Below are 16817 nucleotides of genomic sequence, written 5' to 3' on the forward strand. Positions count from 1 at the left end.
CTTTCATGAAGAAAAGATAAATTAAGAAAGTAATTTTATGTCATTTATCAAGTTCATACAAGAGAAAAATGTGATCTCCAAAACCAGAAATAAAACGTAAAAGACAACATATTATTTAAGACACAAAAAAAAAGGATCTGATTATAAAAATACTGGTTTTCGAAACTGATCGGATAAGTTGAAAAAATAAGAAAAGTTTTAATGTTTAAGTTTAAAATTACTTACAGTTTAAGAAAATTCGATCCCCACACACGTAATTCAGAACACAGAACCTAACAAGCCATATCCTTGCAACAAATAATACCATATGACGAAAAAAAAGAAAAAAGTCAGATGTAACAACTACGGGGAAAAATGTTTTTTTTTTCCCCCCCCTATAATTAGGGATGTCTGGCCATATCACAAAAAATGCAATAACGGAGAGCCTTATTTACCAAAAAAAAAAAAAAAATGAAAATACAAAAATAAATAAAACCAAACAAACAAAGGAGTTGTAATAAAATTTTTGTTTTTGCATAAATAGCTTAGATTTTTAAACCCCCCCTACCCAAAAATCTTAAAAAATGTAATTATTTTTACGTTCCCCCCCGCCATATAACATTCATAATTTATCCTTCTTATAAAATACATTATATATATATATTTTTTTTTGTTTGTATATTTATAAAGAGTGATTTATATATACCTTTTTTTTTATATATTATTATTTAATTACTATTTGTATTAACTATAAGTTAAGCCCTGATTGATACATCTCTATTTTTTTGTAATATAAAACAGTTCACTTATTTAATCTGTTTTTAATTTAAAAGGAAAATTTATGTTTTTGTACTTTTCACGACGTCTAGGGTGAGTATAAAATACAAACGAAACAAATAATGAGTTTTTTTAAAAAAAATTATTACCACGAAATACTAAATATCCCAACTATTTGTAATTTAAATTTTATAACCTTAAAATTTAAATGTATAAACTCCTTTGTTTTCTATTGTTTTTATCTATTTTATTAATTTTAAGAACTTTATTAAATTATTATTATTTTTATTCCCACATGTATTTCTAGTTTATATTTTAAGTTTTAAATACATTTATTTAAGAACTTTTATTTTAAAAAACCAAAAATGCGTGATTTTGTTTTTTTTTTCTTTTTAAGAGAAATATATTTTTTAATTAGTAAGTCACCCGTAAAAGCTTTTTGTGTGTTTTTAAATCTTATTTTATTTTTGTTTAGAATTTGAATTTAAGGAGAATTTCGGTGAAATGTTACAAGTACATGTTGTCTGCCATCAGAGTCAGTGGAATTTTGGAAAACAAAAAAATGTAATAGTCTTAATTTTTTTTTTTTTTTTTTGAATCTCGCATGAAATGGTTGTCTTTTTTTTCTTTTTTTGGAGGAGTAAAATATTGATGAATACAGAACTCAGGAGATGGAAAGAACGTTTAAGGGAACAGAGGAAAAGAACGGAACGAATAAAATGAGAGGAATCGCCCATAGAATGGGAAAAACCTCGTGACCGGAAAGAACATGATCCAGAAGTGGTGAGGAAATTGCTGTTTCAAGAAAATGATGAAACAATAAAGCTCAGGTGGTTGGGGGGGGGGGCGAGGAAGTTCTTGAGGGAGAGTATTTCCTTAATAATACTTCCTGTCAGAGTATGTAAACCATTTGAATCACATCCCAAAATTTGGGATGATAATCTGAAATCTGTGACCATTAAGCAATAATAAGACGTTCTATGATTGATAATAATATCGATTTCAAAGAATTAATTAAGCTGGACTGGAAATATCATCCGTTAAGAATTGGAAGAAATGAAAAAGATACTAAAATAAGAGAGATCGACAATGTTGATAGAAAATTATCAAGAGAGATTTTTTTCCGATTCTAAGAGATTTTCCTACCTTTTCACTAATAGTAAAAGTATTATCCCCAGTTTCCCGGAACTTAAAACTCGCAGAAAATTGAAAAAAAAAACAAAGATGTTCTGGAACAAAAGACTTGTCTTTCCAAACAGGTGATATCTGTAAAGCGACAAATTCGTAAAATAAGAAATCCATCGGACGATTTACTTCCCCTTTAGTTAACAGTCAGAACATCTCATTGTTTTTTTACTTATTTCTGTGGCGACAGTTGCAGGCACCAAAAGCCGAAATGAGCATCCCTTAACTGCAACAGCTGTCGTGAGTTCGGTAAAAGAAAATTGTCCTTCACTGAAGATCCAATCACAAATGATAGGCCGTTCCAATTGTTCTCCAAAAAAAAAAAAACCAATTACTATCGAATATTGAAATGATAATGCAATACTTAACGAGAAATGGAAGACTTGCAAGTATGGTCTAAGTGAGAATGAAGTGATCTAATTGAACGGTTCCACCACTAACTAATCGAACTGCCATTAAGGAGGCATGTGCTTTCTGCAAGATGCAATTGGAAATATCACAACTTCTGAGATCGTGGACAGATAAAGGAGGCAGGGGCAACATGTTCTTACAGAGGGAAGAATTTTTTTATTAATATTATTTGATTTAGACTATTTACCTAGTTTAAAAAGGAAATTGTGAGACAGTGATAAAGATCAAAAAAGTTTAAAAAACCCCATATTTTTGACTATAATCATGTAAAATATTTCAAGATATTTCCAGCAATTTTTATTTCGACTGATGTCATAAAATACCCACGGTAAACTTACACATATCTCTTGGTGATAACTTGATTAGTTTTTTTATTATTATTTTTTTAAATAAGTACCTTAAAAACTAGTCAGTCTTCTAAAAAATGGAGCACTTTTTTTTTGTCCTTTTTATAAAATATTTTGCCACTAGTGTGTTATAATGAGTCAAAAAAATCAAATAAAAGACGCTATATAAATGCGTTATCCACGTTTTAAAATTATGACACTAATTTTTTTGTATTTAATCTTTTACGTCATGGAATTTAAACAAATTAATTTAGGGCAGTATAAAGGATTTTTTTAAAAAAAACTAAAAAAGCGTAAAGAGAAATATCGTGAAAAGCGTATTAAGCTCACGTCGTCAAAATGCCTATTCAAGATCCAAAAATCTCACTTATAACCACTAGACTAAAAGAAAAACGAAGAAAATGTCTCTAAAATATTTAAGTATACTTTGTACTGATTTTCTTTTTTTTAACCGTGTTTTTTCAATTGCTGGATATATATTTTAATGAAATACTTTTTAAAGATTTTATTTTGTTGTTGTAGTTGTTGTTTTCAAAATGTTGATGAAGAAATTTTGATGGAAAAAAACATATAAAGGTGCTCTTCCCGTTTATCTGCGTTTTTCCCTATTTCGCGGATGGATGATGGACACAGAGGGGTGTGGCCTGTGTTGTTGGCAGCAATGAAAGGAGGGAATGACCTGGATTTCGTCACAAATTAGATTTTTATAGACTGTTCCACCTAACAAAAACGGTAGAATATGTTCTCTACAAATGATGAAATGCTAAACCCAAATTACTTTTGAAGCTGGCACAGATAAGGTTGAATAGCAGCAGCAGCACTGGAAGCAATGGAATCGCTTAACTGGAGCTTAAAAGGTGAGGAGAACCCTGTCTGCGTAGAGAAACAACTGTCACGGAACAAAGTAGCGCATCCCAAAAAGAACACATTAGACGCTACGTTCACACTCTGATTTAGATCCTAACAGCTCGACGGTTGCCAACATCTTAGTCGACTTGGGCGAATGATCTACCCGTTTAATACTTCGTTTCCCCCCCCCCCCCAAAAAAACCCCACAGATAACGGGGCGAGCATCTTTACTTTAAACGAAGAAATAAAATAAAATAAAAATAAAGTAACTTGCTCAATCAAAATAATAATTTAAAATGAAAGTTACTTTTTAAATAATAAGAAGGCCTTAGGACCAGTGTGTGTTTGCATGTGCGTATTTAGCGAGTTTAATACGCTGCTGATATGGTGGGAGGTTTTACTGGTGATTGGTCCGTTAAAACGGAAGTAATTTTTTTTTAGTGTCTCGGAGAGTTTATTGGAATCAATCTTTGTTTTTTATTTTTTACACACAAACACAAAATGGTGGAAGCAAACAGCACCTCTAACCCCAGAATTGATTACTCATATTGCTTTTTTTTTACCTTTCATGTTTTTTTTCCCCCCTTTGTATTGTAAACCTGTAAACCGAAATTCCCTACTTTCCTTCTTGGCAATACCATTATCAATGGGAGCAGCGCGCAACATTCAAAAATTTTCTTATACTATTTTCTTAATAATTTTTTTTCCAAAAATTTTAAAAATACTTAATTCTTTTTTTATTTTATTTGGACGACGCATCTACTTATCTTTATCATGTAGTACGCATAGAAAGAACAGTAGTAGTAGTAGTAGATTTTGATGGCAGTGGCACGGAAGATGGCAGTGTTTGACGTGATGATGATGATGATGATGATGATGATGATGATGACGATGATGGCGATGAAAACGACGATGACAGATGATCTTCAGTTAGGGACGATGATGAAGAAGAAGAAGCTGGACTAAAGCCGTTGAAGATGCTGCTGCTGTTATTTACATAACCGTCCACCGCTGCGGCACTCCGATAGCTGCTAGTTTGCTTTCTTCTTCTCCGCCTGTCCACCGACAATTGCGGTGTTTCCGGTCGCCTAGTTTCATTCAACAGGTACTTGTACAAGGTATCCTTAGCCTGTATCGGCAAACGGCGAATTTGTACATTCTTTGTGCGGGTAACCTCGTCCACTCCGACCCATTCATCATTTATGCTACAGAATAAAAATACAAAAATTAGTTATAAAACCATTAAATATCTTTTTGCTTACATAAAATGACCAGTTCTGCCAGAATTTTGGAAAAGTATCCCAACTTAACCATAAAAATACCAAAAGTTATAGATATTAAAAAGACTAAAACAAAAAATAATATTTTAATAATAATAAAGGTTGTGAATGTCTATAAATTTTTAAAATTTTGCCTAAAAATAAAGATCGTTCTAAAAAATGAGAAAATACTTACACATTACCAGGAAACCATCGTAATAGCACTTGGGTTTCACCTTTCTCATCCGTTCTTCTCCCTAGGATCTGCAACAGAGCAACATACTCACATAATACTACGGAAGTAAGAAAAAAGAACGCCAACTACCGGAATCAGGTGCCTTAAATTTCTCATATTATCACATAAAATAAGATATCCAAGACCAAGACCGGGAATCGAACTCAGTACCAAAATACATCTCCGATTTGGGTGCTGCGCTAGAAAAACCATTCAGCGATTGTGGCGCGAATGGGAGGTTCCCGTAACATTTAATTGAATGCAGGGGTCTGAAATTGAATATATGCTGTCAGGAGAACCTACCTAATGGGAAGTTCTAAGCTCTACACACTTGAAACCAGTTTAGGGGACTTTGTAGTAGGGAGTATATGACAGATATACGAGGTCTATAAATTAAGTAATGAGACTGATTTTTTTAAAATTTTGTTATTCAAAAAGAATTACAATTCTATATTGTCACCTTCAAAATAACTTCCTTCTGAAGCCACACAGCGCTGGAGACGTTTCTTCCACTTCTCATAGCAGCGCTCGAACTCCGATACTGGAATAGCCTTCAGCTGATCCGGTTACAGCCATTTGAATGTTTTTCGACTGTCCCAAAATGAGTTCCCTTGAGGTTTGATCCCCCATTTTCTAGAACGTGTCATTACTGGTGACGAGTCTTGGGTGTTTGAGTACGACCCAGAAACAAAGCGCCAGAGCATGGAGTGTGGCACACTTCAACCTCTCCAAGGCCCAAAAAAAGCAAGGATGGCGAAGTCAATGTCCACGGAATCGTCCACAAAGAGTTTCTACCTCAAGGTCAAACGGTCAATCAACACTTTTACCGAGAGGTTCTTGAAAAACTTCAAAAAAAGGGTCATTCGTGTGAGATCAAGAACAAGTGGGTGTTGCATCACGCTAATGCTCCTTGTCGCACAGCAATTTCAATAAACGAGTTTTTGGCCACTAAAAACATACCTGTGGCTCCTCTCAGCCTCCTTATTCGCCTGACTTGAGTCCTTGTGACTTTTTTCTCTTCCCGAAGTTAGCAAAATCACCTCAAGGGAACTCATTCAAACGGCTGTAGCCGGCTATTCTAGTATCGGAGTTCGAGCACTGTTATGAGGAGTGGAAGAAACTTCTCCAGCGCTGTGTGGCTTCAGAAGGAAGTTATTTTGAAGGTGACAATATAGAATTGTAATTTATTTTTGGAATAAACAATTTTTAAAAAATCAGTCTCATTACTTAATTTACAGACCTCGTATAGAAACCCAGATATTATTTGCAAGATTTTAAATGCCAAACTTACAATCGCCAGATACATACCCGACTCTGCAGTAAAACTGAATCTCCTCCTACATTGTCAAACTGACCGTTGGTCCGCCTTTCTGTGAGTTCTATCAGTTTGTGCTGCAGTCCTTCCATTATACCAGTGTCAAAGTAGTCGTATATCCGAGCTAATTCACAAAAAAAAAAAAATGAATTAATAAGAATCAAACAAGTAGACATAAAAAGTAAATTACGACAGAGCAAGTTTTTTGTTAGAGAATTTAGTTTTTACCAGAAAAAGGTTGCCTCCTATATCTTAGTCTTTTGCCATTTCTTCGGATTAATTTATTGGCAGTTTCACAGCCTTTTTTTGAGTCTCCTTTCTGGTCCCTCTCTGAGAAATGGTTGTTGACATGCCTTTGTAGTAAAGTCTGCAAAGGAAAAGGCAAAAAACACAATTTACCACATGCTCAATATTAGAATTACAAAATATAAATTTCGATCATCTAAATAAACTAAGAAGCGCAACTTCTTCTACAGATGTGAAATCGATTAAAAAGTGAAGTCAAAGCTGGTGCTGTTGAGATCACAACCAGCTCTCTTTAAGATTCGCAAAGCCTTTTAAAAGAGGATAACGTAAGTTATCTCTTTGTTTCTTTTTGCTTTGTCTAATGCAATCCAAAAGAGAACAAAAATAAACACGTAAATTGTACTTGTTTTTGAGAGTAGGGTCTTAAGTAATAACTCGAACTCTTCAAGGATTCTAAGCATCCCTGCCTAATATTGTCATCAGTCATCTCGAACAGCACAAATGCGCTTTCATCCCTAAAATATTAACTCCTACCAAAAATAACAAAACAACTCTTAAACTAAAGGTAAAAAACAAATGATCTGATTATAGCAATGTAAAAAAAAAATTGCGAACTCCTTGTATTTTTGCTTTCATCAGAGTGGAGGAACTTAGAAAGGAAAGATGAAGTTTTGATTCCCAGATGGGAGAGCTATCGTATCTGTACTACATTCAGCACAATTGGAAGGAGTAAACGCTATCCAAAGAACCTATCTTTTCCTCAAACGGAGCAAAAAAAAAAAATGTTCTTCCCCAGCAAGGCACCAAGTCAGACTGCCTCAGAAATTAATGAACTGGCATTGGAACTTCTTGCTCACCACCTGCTAGTAAAGCCAGGATCTCGCTCCTCAGGGGCTATCCATTGTGGCGATAAGAGCAGGAACTGGACAAAGTAGCTTGTACTTGAAGAATAAAGTAAAACTGCCAAAATGGCAAAGAATTTACAATTCCATCATTAAGGGATTGGAAGTTTGATGAAACTGAATGACATGCGCTATCAGTAGATGAAAATGATGAATTTTAGATAACTGCAACCTTCACCTTGCTATACCAGCTTTTGACCATCTGATGTCACCTGGTGTTTTCTATACATAAAAACTATATTTGCATTTTTAACCCGTCAGGTATATAAAATTGCAGTGATCTCTTTGTATTAAAATCTTTAATGATGAATTATTAAAAATCAAATATGGCTCCTTAGAGTCATATTCGAGTAAAAAATCTCGAATACTGACAATCTGTGTTTTCTTAGTTTCCATTGACTTATTTCAAGCAAATATATATATATATATTTTATTGGTTCTGTTACAGATGTTGTAGTTCTGTGCGAGCGGAAGAATATGCTGATTACGTGTCGAAATAGTTACAAAAAAAAAAAAAAATCGAACATATATCTTGTAGAATCTCTGACGAAATTCTACTAGAGAAATCACAGAAAAAAAGGCAAAGATTAAATATCAATACATATATTTTACACTCTGGTGGTAATATAGACATATTTCCAAAAAAAAACATTGGAGAAGAAACGAAGAACACAGAACTTGAAACTCTTACCTGACTGGAAAACCTATGCCCACATCCGTCCACGATGCACCTGTAAGGTTTATTTCCGCCGTGTGACAATACGTGTCGCTCCAGCCATGTCCTGGAACAGCTCTTCCTTTCGTAGACTTTACAGTCTGACCATCGACAGACATAGTTCTCAGACAATGTCTGACTATTCACGTGGTTTATCTAGTTGACAGGGGAAAAAAAGGAAAATAAATAAGTAAAAATGAAGTACTTTAAGAAAAAAAAACAAAAAAACTATAAATATAAAATATTGAAGATTTTTCTTTTTCTATGATTCTAATTTTTTTGCTTTAGAAAATTCTTTAATATTGAATATTTATCCCAAGTTACAAAAATCCAAGTTCTACCCTCAGGGGCATTTTAAGAATAGTAATGGAGTAGCCTGGTTCCCTTAAGACGGGACTAAACTAAAGTAGGAGACTTTGCTGAGATCTCTGTCGTAACTATAGGAGATTAAGAGGAAATATTCTCAGAAATACCCTTTGCAGCATTGAAGAGTTGCAGTTCTTAATTGGTGAATTAATAGTGTTAGCTACAAAACTAACAAGACTTTGCGCTGAGGTAGAAAGACTAATCTAATAGATAAATGGGATAGAGTCAAAGGGGCTCTGTGTACAGTTTGGTGGTACTGTGAACCAGCTGTAGCATTCAAGAAGTAGTTTATGAGGTGCCCTGCTTAGAACAAACTTGGGATCCAAAGTCTGCACTTGAGTGCAAAGAGACTCCTGGACTGGCGACTGGGGAAATGGTGACATTGGTCCAAGTCCAGTGAGGGGGCCCCCGTTTTGCTAGAACTAGGTTCCAACATTTTGGAGAAACAACTGGAAGAAGTTACGAGAACAACCTGCAAAGCAACCCACGCCTAAGGCTTACGTCCAGTATACTTTGCCAAATATACTACATTCTAGTTTAGTTATTAAAACATATTTTAGAATCTGGGCTAAAGTGCTTACAGTATATCCAGACACTAAAATAATTTTAAAATTTTCCGACGGTTTAAGCAGTTTTATGAAGTTCAGAGATATGAATCTGATAAATATTTCATTTTGTAATTTACGATATTAAAGTTCACAAAGAAACTTTAATTTTTGCTAGTATTTTATTTTATTTATTTTTAAAAATTTATTAATAAATTTTTATGTATTCCACATGGAGTACTTTAATTAAAAAGTTCTTAAAAATAAATGTATATATGGTAACATCAGCAAGCATTGTCAACACTCCCAGCAAACACGCTGAGGAAATATTTGGAGATTCCAACACAAATAACCTAACAGCAAAAATCCAACAAAAGCTACATTAACATTTCAGCAACATTATAAGTACATTTAACTAGGAATAAAAAAAAAAAAAAAACACTTTCTTCAGATTGTTGAAAACTGTAGTTATATACCTGCAGATGTTCTAGAAGTGCTGTGGAAGTGGTGAACTTTGCCTCACAATCTGTCCACCGACAGACGACGTCCGACACATAATGTCCCCGCCAACCATTCTTCACCGGAAATCTAATCGTTCTCTCCTGTTCCTGTTGTTGCTGTTGTTGATGTTGCTGTTGCTGAAGAAGATGATGATGATGATGCTGTTGACGAAGCTGTCTATTTACATCACTATCCGTTGTCCTCGTTGTTGTACTGGTAAATAAGGAGGATACATCACTAGCTCCACTGGAACTGTTCTCTTCCGCATTGTCCGCCACTAAGGTACAGATTGGTGAGGCGGCCATGGACGGTGGACTGATACCAGTCGCATTGTCCACCATCATCGGTGTACTACGTACAGCTGCTGCAGCGGCCGCTTCTTCACTACAGGAAGTCTGCAATGCTGCCGTAATACTTCTGCTATTACTACTATTCTCATCTTCCTCGTCTTCATCAAAGTCCTCGCCGGCTCCTCCTTCTCTACCCATGACAACTCCTAATTCAGCCGCTGCTGACGCACTGGTCAGCGTTACTCCAGATTTGACACTAGCACTGAGGAACTTAGATACCGGGCTGGTTACCTGTGGGAAAAAATGAGCCAAAAAATCATATTAAAAAAAATAAACTTGGAATTTATATATTTGTATGCACATTTATCTGCTGTGAAGTTGCCACCTAAAAACGAGTAGCTAAAGGAGCAAACCTAAATTCTAAAGAAATACTTAAAATCTATAACTTAAAAATTAGTTTACATTGTAAACCAAAAAGTTACGAACAGACAGAACTACCCTTCTTTTATCTCTCGAAATACAGGAACTGGTTGTCGCCGATGCAGATATTTATAGCGGTAGCTGCCAACCTAGTTCTATCTCCAATTTCTGGGTTTCATGCTACAAATAACTATACTGATTAGAACTGGCTTTGACATCTAAGATATCCAGAGCCCACTTAGATATCGTCCTGGCAATGTAGCTTCCAAAGGGGCGAGCTCCTTCGCCTACTTATGGAGCTGGAGTTTTGTGTTTTCCGTACAATGAGACTCAAAGACATTGGAGGAGTGCAAATACCGGCAAGCTCAGAGATAGGCTAGCTGCAGCCTTTCAGATGGAGCTAGTCGCAACACTTCTTTGTGCAACCGAGACCCTAAGAATGGCAACAATAATTCTTCATCTTCACGCACATCCAGGCCACTTTATCGGTGTAGACTACTTGGAGATCCTGACAAGAATTAATAACCAAAATAAGTCTTTCTCGTGCGGGTGCTTCGGCACTTCGGTAACCCGAGCTTGCCATATAAGGCTTGCGATTTCCTGGTCTAACACGCACAAAAATTGTATGGTTCGAAGAATGAGGAAAATAATGCCGGTACATGTGGGTTCCATACTTTCAGGAGGACGATCTTAGCACAACTGGGTCAATATTGCGTGATCCCACTCGCGTCATCAATTCTAAATCCAAAGCACATGTGTCAGTCTCAGGGAAATGAAAGGATAAATCCAGACCGAAAGATGAAGTAGAAGTCGCTATATAAGAGCGAGTTCCACCGAACAAGATCTTTACCTGAAGCAACAGGGTAGTGCTGTCTCTGGCTTTTCTGAACGAAAATTTAATTTTCTAACATACTGGAACAATTTTAGATGTGTATACAACAGAAAAAAGACATGCACAATGAGACAAAGGATGTGGTTTCCGACGATCTCTTGTATCGAATGAGCTCATTGCAGAATATTATTAAACTTTTACTTATTGCTGATAATTGGCATTCTCCAATCAACATGCAGCTAACCCTGGAGTCACTATGTCCTTCTTCTTTTTAAAACTCGTCTCTAACTTACTATTTCACAAGCAGGACGAGTGAAGACATTGTGAACATGATTGGTTTGTCACAGCGCACAAACATCAAGCAACAATTTTTCTTCAAATATTATGGTCCTGGAACAGCCTAGCATTGGCTGGGATACCATCTTGGTGATCTTCATGATATCAAAAGTCTGAGACAATAAAACCATGAATGCTGTTGCTTGGATGAGCTGCCAATGACCAAGTCAACCAAAACGCCCACATTCTTTTGTTACTTGAGCAAATTCACCAAGACAGACAGACCTTCTTCATGGATGCTTGAAAGCTTGGTACTACTGGCAAGTAGAGGCTCCTACTAGGAGCGAGAGATGATGGAAGAAGTTTAGGGCGATCTGAATCAAACCAGGAAGAACGACATCTCTGCCAGATAAACTCACTTCAGCTGGCTGAAATTGCCTCCATCTCCCCCCATCTAATTTCATAACTTTGGGAACAAACCCAAGAACATTACTCCTATAGGATTCTAAGAGATTATCTCTGATTTGAACTCAACGCAAAATGGGACAATTCTTAAAACTAGAAAGTGCTACTACGTTTGTTTAGTATTTGGCTGATTCATAAAAATAAAATTTTAAACTAATGCAGAGCATTTTCGCAAACAAGAAGAATTTAGGTTAACTCCAAAAAATAATTATTAAAAGCTGGTAAATAATTTTGTTTTGTTTTAGATAAATGTACAAATTTTCCAGTTTTATAATGTAAAACAAGAAAAAGTACAGATATTGGGAAATGATAAAGCTCACGATTGTGAGAAGCGACGATGTCGTTTAAACAGGAGGCAAGAGACGATGAGAAGAATGGGTTTATCTGCAGAAGAATTTCTTGATGACGGTGGGTGTGAGACGATGTGTTGATGACAGTTGATGATTGCGCACCAATTACATTATACTTAAATAAAGTACTATAAACACAGAAGAATTTATTAATTTTTCAGCAGACACAACATATTTATAAAAAATAAATGTTTCTAAAGAGGAGAAAAATCTAAAAATTTTCATCTTAGAACACAAAATCAGTGAAATTGTTTTAGAAACTGTTTCGAACATTTTCATCAGCCTTTTTTACACGGGAAAATAAACGTACCCTTTATGGTCTCCCTCCAAAACAAAGAAACGCATCTTCCAAATAGAATTTTTCCAAAAAGCCTTTATTCTTTTTGGGGTTGGGGCAACACAAAAAGTAAAAAAGAAAAAAGAAATTTTATAATAAAAGTGAACATAAAAAAAACTAAGTTACAAAACACAAGTTTTTTCCCCAAAAAAAACACAACTTACTTAGCATGCCCAAACCAAAGTCCCAGAACATAAAACAAAATAAACTTATCTTTTAAAGAGGAGAAACTAAAGATTGTCCGGACCGCTGCTCGCCAATATTTCGATGCAACACTTACATTTTTCTGGTTATTATTTTTATTAAAAATTAATATTATTGTAACACACAGCTATTATAATACATTTTAATTTTATTTTAGAACACTAACTAAACTCATTGATTCCTTTAGATGTAGTCGAAGAACGTAACCTGGATAACTGATGGTTTATTGGATTTATTTTGTTCTTAGTTGAAGGACTTTTGAGAGGTGACATTGATATGAAAAGAGGCACCAAAAGCTTTTCGGGATGAGGTCGACAGATCCCAGGGATGGATGAAAAAATGAATCCCCATGGCCATTTCCACGCGCTATGAAATGAGGACTCAAGTGTGTAGCGGACATCAGAAATCTCATCATCTGGACCGACCGATTCACCACCAGTCCGTAGATCATCTGACGAGCTGCATGCAGCCGCAAGGAAAACACACTTCATGCAAACCACCTCTTCTTGCAGATGAAGTGAACAGAGTCCATTGAACACGGGCATTCCCTGTATCTGTAGGCTCAAACGGATTGAATTAAAAATGATTCACTTTTTTTTAATCATCAGATTTCCAAAATTATGTTCTCTTCTTTCTGATACAATCAATGAGATTTTTTGTTTTATATTCTAAATTAAGTTATATTTATAGTAGATATACTAGAATAATATTAAATTCCTGAACAAAACTAAGTGATTCATTTCACTTAGTGAGCAGCGACCGTAACTACTACTCCAAGTATCTAAATGGGTGCCAGCTTTGAGGAAGAATACTTATTTAGAAGATGTGACTTCATAAAAAAAAAAAAAAAAAAAAAAAAATGAATTTATCCAATTTTGCGACCAATATTTTCTCCTCATTAAAAGACATGTTTAAAATAAAAAATACTATAATAAAAAACATATATGGTTTGTAGAACAATCAAAGATTGTATCCAGCCTCTTTGGTCCATTGGAACTTGGACTGGCTGCAGATTTTCCTTCCATCCTCTAGAGGGCACTTCTCACAAAGTGGGTAGACTTGCACACCTTAAATACTACTTGAGTACACTAAATAAATGGAGGTGATTTCTTTTATTTGAAACCATTGTTCCAAGAAACTCTATTCATACGGCCTTCTATTCTAAGGTAGCGGTCAAGATAGGTCTACCGCTACAGTGCTGAATAATATTCATTTATTAAGATAAGGGCGAGTCTTTCTACTTTCCGCGAAACAGATCCCGCATTGAGCGTTTCCGATAGTGAGAGAATAGTTTTCCCCTTCCGGCGAATGGATCCCTCTCCAAAAAAAAAGAAGAAAAATAAGTTTTTAGTTTCCATCCATCAGATGCGCGGATAAAACCAAATTTGAGCATCAGGCCCTCTGATATTGGAGGAAAATTGCAAACCTCTAACGAGGCGGACACATTCTCAGGTATTGTCCAGGTAAATAGTTGCTCATGCAATTCCCCGGAGCACCTCCCTTTCTAACAAATTATTAATTTAAAGGAGGGTTACCTCGCTTGCCTTCTGGTAGTGGAAAGTGCAGTAACATGGTGCATTCCATGTACTAGATGGACGTGGTGCTTTAAAGGGCCAAGGGGAGGTGCGACTGAACACCTTCTTCACTACACCGGCTAAGCAAGATTGGGATTAAGTATCATTAATAAGAACTCATGGCAACAAATGGGTATAAGTTGACATGATATCAGTACGCAACAACCAAGGCCGATTCTTACTGGAGGTCACTCTTGCTCAAGTCAGGCTTTACTTACAATCCGCTCTCGTCCAAGGCAAGTTCTGAAAAGCCGAGTTTCCAATCAGACAACTTTGAACGCAGCATTTTCAAATCGCCGCGCAACTGATGCAAACAGTTCCTCAGTCGGTTTTGTTTCTCTGGATTTAACTTCAACTTATTTCTTCCTTTTTTTAATAATTACTTTTTATTCGCTCCTCGAACTAAGATTGCCTTTTCTTTCTTTCTTTTTGGAGAGGTAAGATTTAAATTTTACGATTTCCTTCTTCAGATCGACTTCAAAACTTTGAAAGAAGAAAATCTAATTGCGACACCCAAATACTGGATCAATATAGACACCATCAGCAACAGTTCTTCGGTGAAGAAGTTGAAGAACTCACTGAAAAGCAGGCTGTTGATAGGACTTGCATGCCTATCAACCGTGAACCTTGCTCTAATCTAGGATTGAACTCCCAGAACTAGTGCCCTAAACTTGAGCGCATGTTTTGAGTTTGCCACCGACTAGGAATGTGTGCCCAGATGTAGCCTCCAATGAGCTGGTTTAGGTTTAAATTTTGTAGAGCAACTAATCTAACAACGGTTAGTTGAAATATAGAACAGAGTTTCACAAAAACCGAGAACATTTCTTTGATTCCATTTGATTGCTCAATCGAAGAGCATTATTCCCTCCTTTCATGTTAATAAAGTGGTGGACAGGAGAGGTGCTCAATAAATAGAACAACTCCAGGTGGGGGACTTAAAGGTTGATTAATTGGCCAAAATGATTCCCAATTAAAAATGACAACCCTCTTTCCAATCAATCCCATTCAATTTTCAAACATGCGTATACGCCTACTTAACAAACTCATTAAAAATATAAATAACATCAAACAAAATTGAAAAATTAATTTACCCAAGGCTGTTGAACAGCGGATTCTTTGTTAAGCGACGCAACATTCGCAGCGGCCAACATGCTGCTTTTGTTGCCACCTTTCGCTCTAAAATATTCAGTTATTTTCCCCTGCTTTGGCCTCTTATTCGGTGGATCTGTCCATGGCCACTGGACAGAGTTAGTGTCGCCGACGGGCGATGGAGGCGGTGGCGGGCGTCGAACAACACTGGCCGGTGCGCCCGTCGACCGACCGACTGCTGTGGGCGGCATCTCGTCTAGACTGGTCGTGGACAAGGGCGAACACGGCTCGGTGATGTCGCTGTTACTGGATCCGCAGTCGGCACAGTGCACCGCAACACCACTGCAAAAAAACAAAAGAAGAAATGTATTAATGAGACGGTATGTTATTGAAAGTAACTTAAACGGGCAATTTCTACAAAAAAAGAAATTCGGTAATACAAATTGAACTCTGACATCTCAGCCCATCTTAATGTAAAACTGTCTTCTGAACTTTCCACACTCTCAATCTTGATGATTTTGGCTTCTACGACCTTTAAAGTTACTCTACTACCTTTGTAAGGCCATTCTCATAAGTGATTTAGAGAGTGAGTCGCAAGAGATTGCTAATGGCTTCGATGTCTACGTCAACTTATTTGAAACAATACAGCTGTGGAATATCGAAATGATTCGTGCAGTACAGTAAATGGAGATTCTCATCACATAAGATGCGCCTATTTGACCAGGAACAGGAAACGCGCAGGTTACTCCTAGCGAGGGTGGATGTCCACTGTACAATAGTACAACCACCAAAGAAGACATCTTTCATTTTGCCGCTGAATTTCCTGTTCAATGTCTTCTCTTTCTGGCTGCCTTGTAGTGCGAAAAGGATGGAACACTTTTGACTATTCCCAGTAGGTCCTGGATCATCCTAGATCTTCTTATTAACGAAGTGACAACAAACCTCCAAGCATGTAACATTTAAATTTCACCATTATCAATGATATAATTTCTACACTTATTCATATATTTGGCGCGTTTGTTCACAATAATTAATTATCTAAAAATAAAAAAACCTAACAGATACATATTTTGTGTTTCACTTAGCTTGACTATTTAGATTATTACTGAGCTTTATCTGACTTAACTCAAGCAGTGATTCATGCTTATGATTTTTTTCCTTCGTAGAAGTAAACGTGAACTGAAAAAACTTTATATAATATTACTGTAAGATGCTTTAAATATGACCTTTAGACTGGCATTTCACGCATACTTCTTAGGCCCGGTCGAACTCTACAGAAATCTTACAAATCGAAAGGAAAAAAACCGACACCCTCAGTGTTTCGGATGACTGAGAAGAATATGGCAAA

General features: G+C 36.0%; 1 protein-coding gene across 4 annotated transcripts in view; it reads right to left on the bottom strand.

Moving 5' to 3' along the window:
- The window catches only part of jing (AE binding protein 2 jing), a 255111-nt gene that overhangs the window by 9088 nt on the left and 229206 nt on the right, over positions 1–16817 (bottom strand). For all 4 annotated transcript variants that reach the window (XM_074140822.1, XM_074140823.1, XM_074140826.1 and 1 more), the window contains 7 exons: positions 15472–15811; positions 9608–10213; positions 8197–8376; positions 6586–6724; positions 6351–6481; positions 5004–5071; positions 226–4753 (listed from right to left, as the gene is read on the bottom strand). In XM_074140822.1, coding sequence (XP_073996923.1) covers positions 4321–4753; positions 5004–5071; positions 6351–6481; positions 6586–6724; positions 8197–8376; positions 9608–10213; positions 15472–15811 — 1897 coding nt within the window. In that variant the 3' untranslated portion in view covers positions 226–4320. The remainder of the gene's footprint in view (positions 1–225; positions 4754–5003; positions 5072–6350; positions 6482–6585; positions 6725–8196; positions 8377–9607; positions 10214–15471; positions 15812–16817) is intronic.

This window comes from Rhodnius prolixus, unplaced genomic scaffold (assembly GCF_049639745.1).
Source record: "Rhodnius prolixus isolate KJV_2025 unplaced genomic scaffold, Rpr scaffold_6, whole genome shotgun sequence".
Classification (NCBI taxonomy): Eukaryota; Metazoa; Arthropoda; class Insecta; order Hemiptera; family Reduviidae; genus Rhodnius; species Rhodnius prolixus.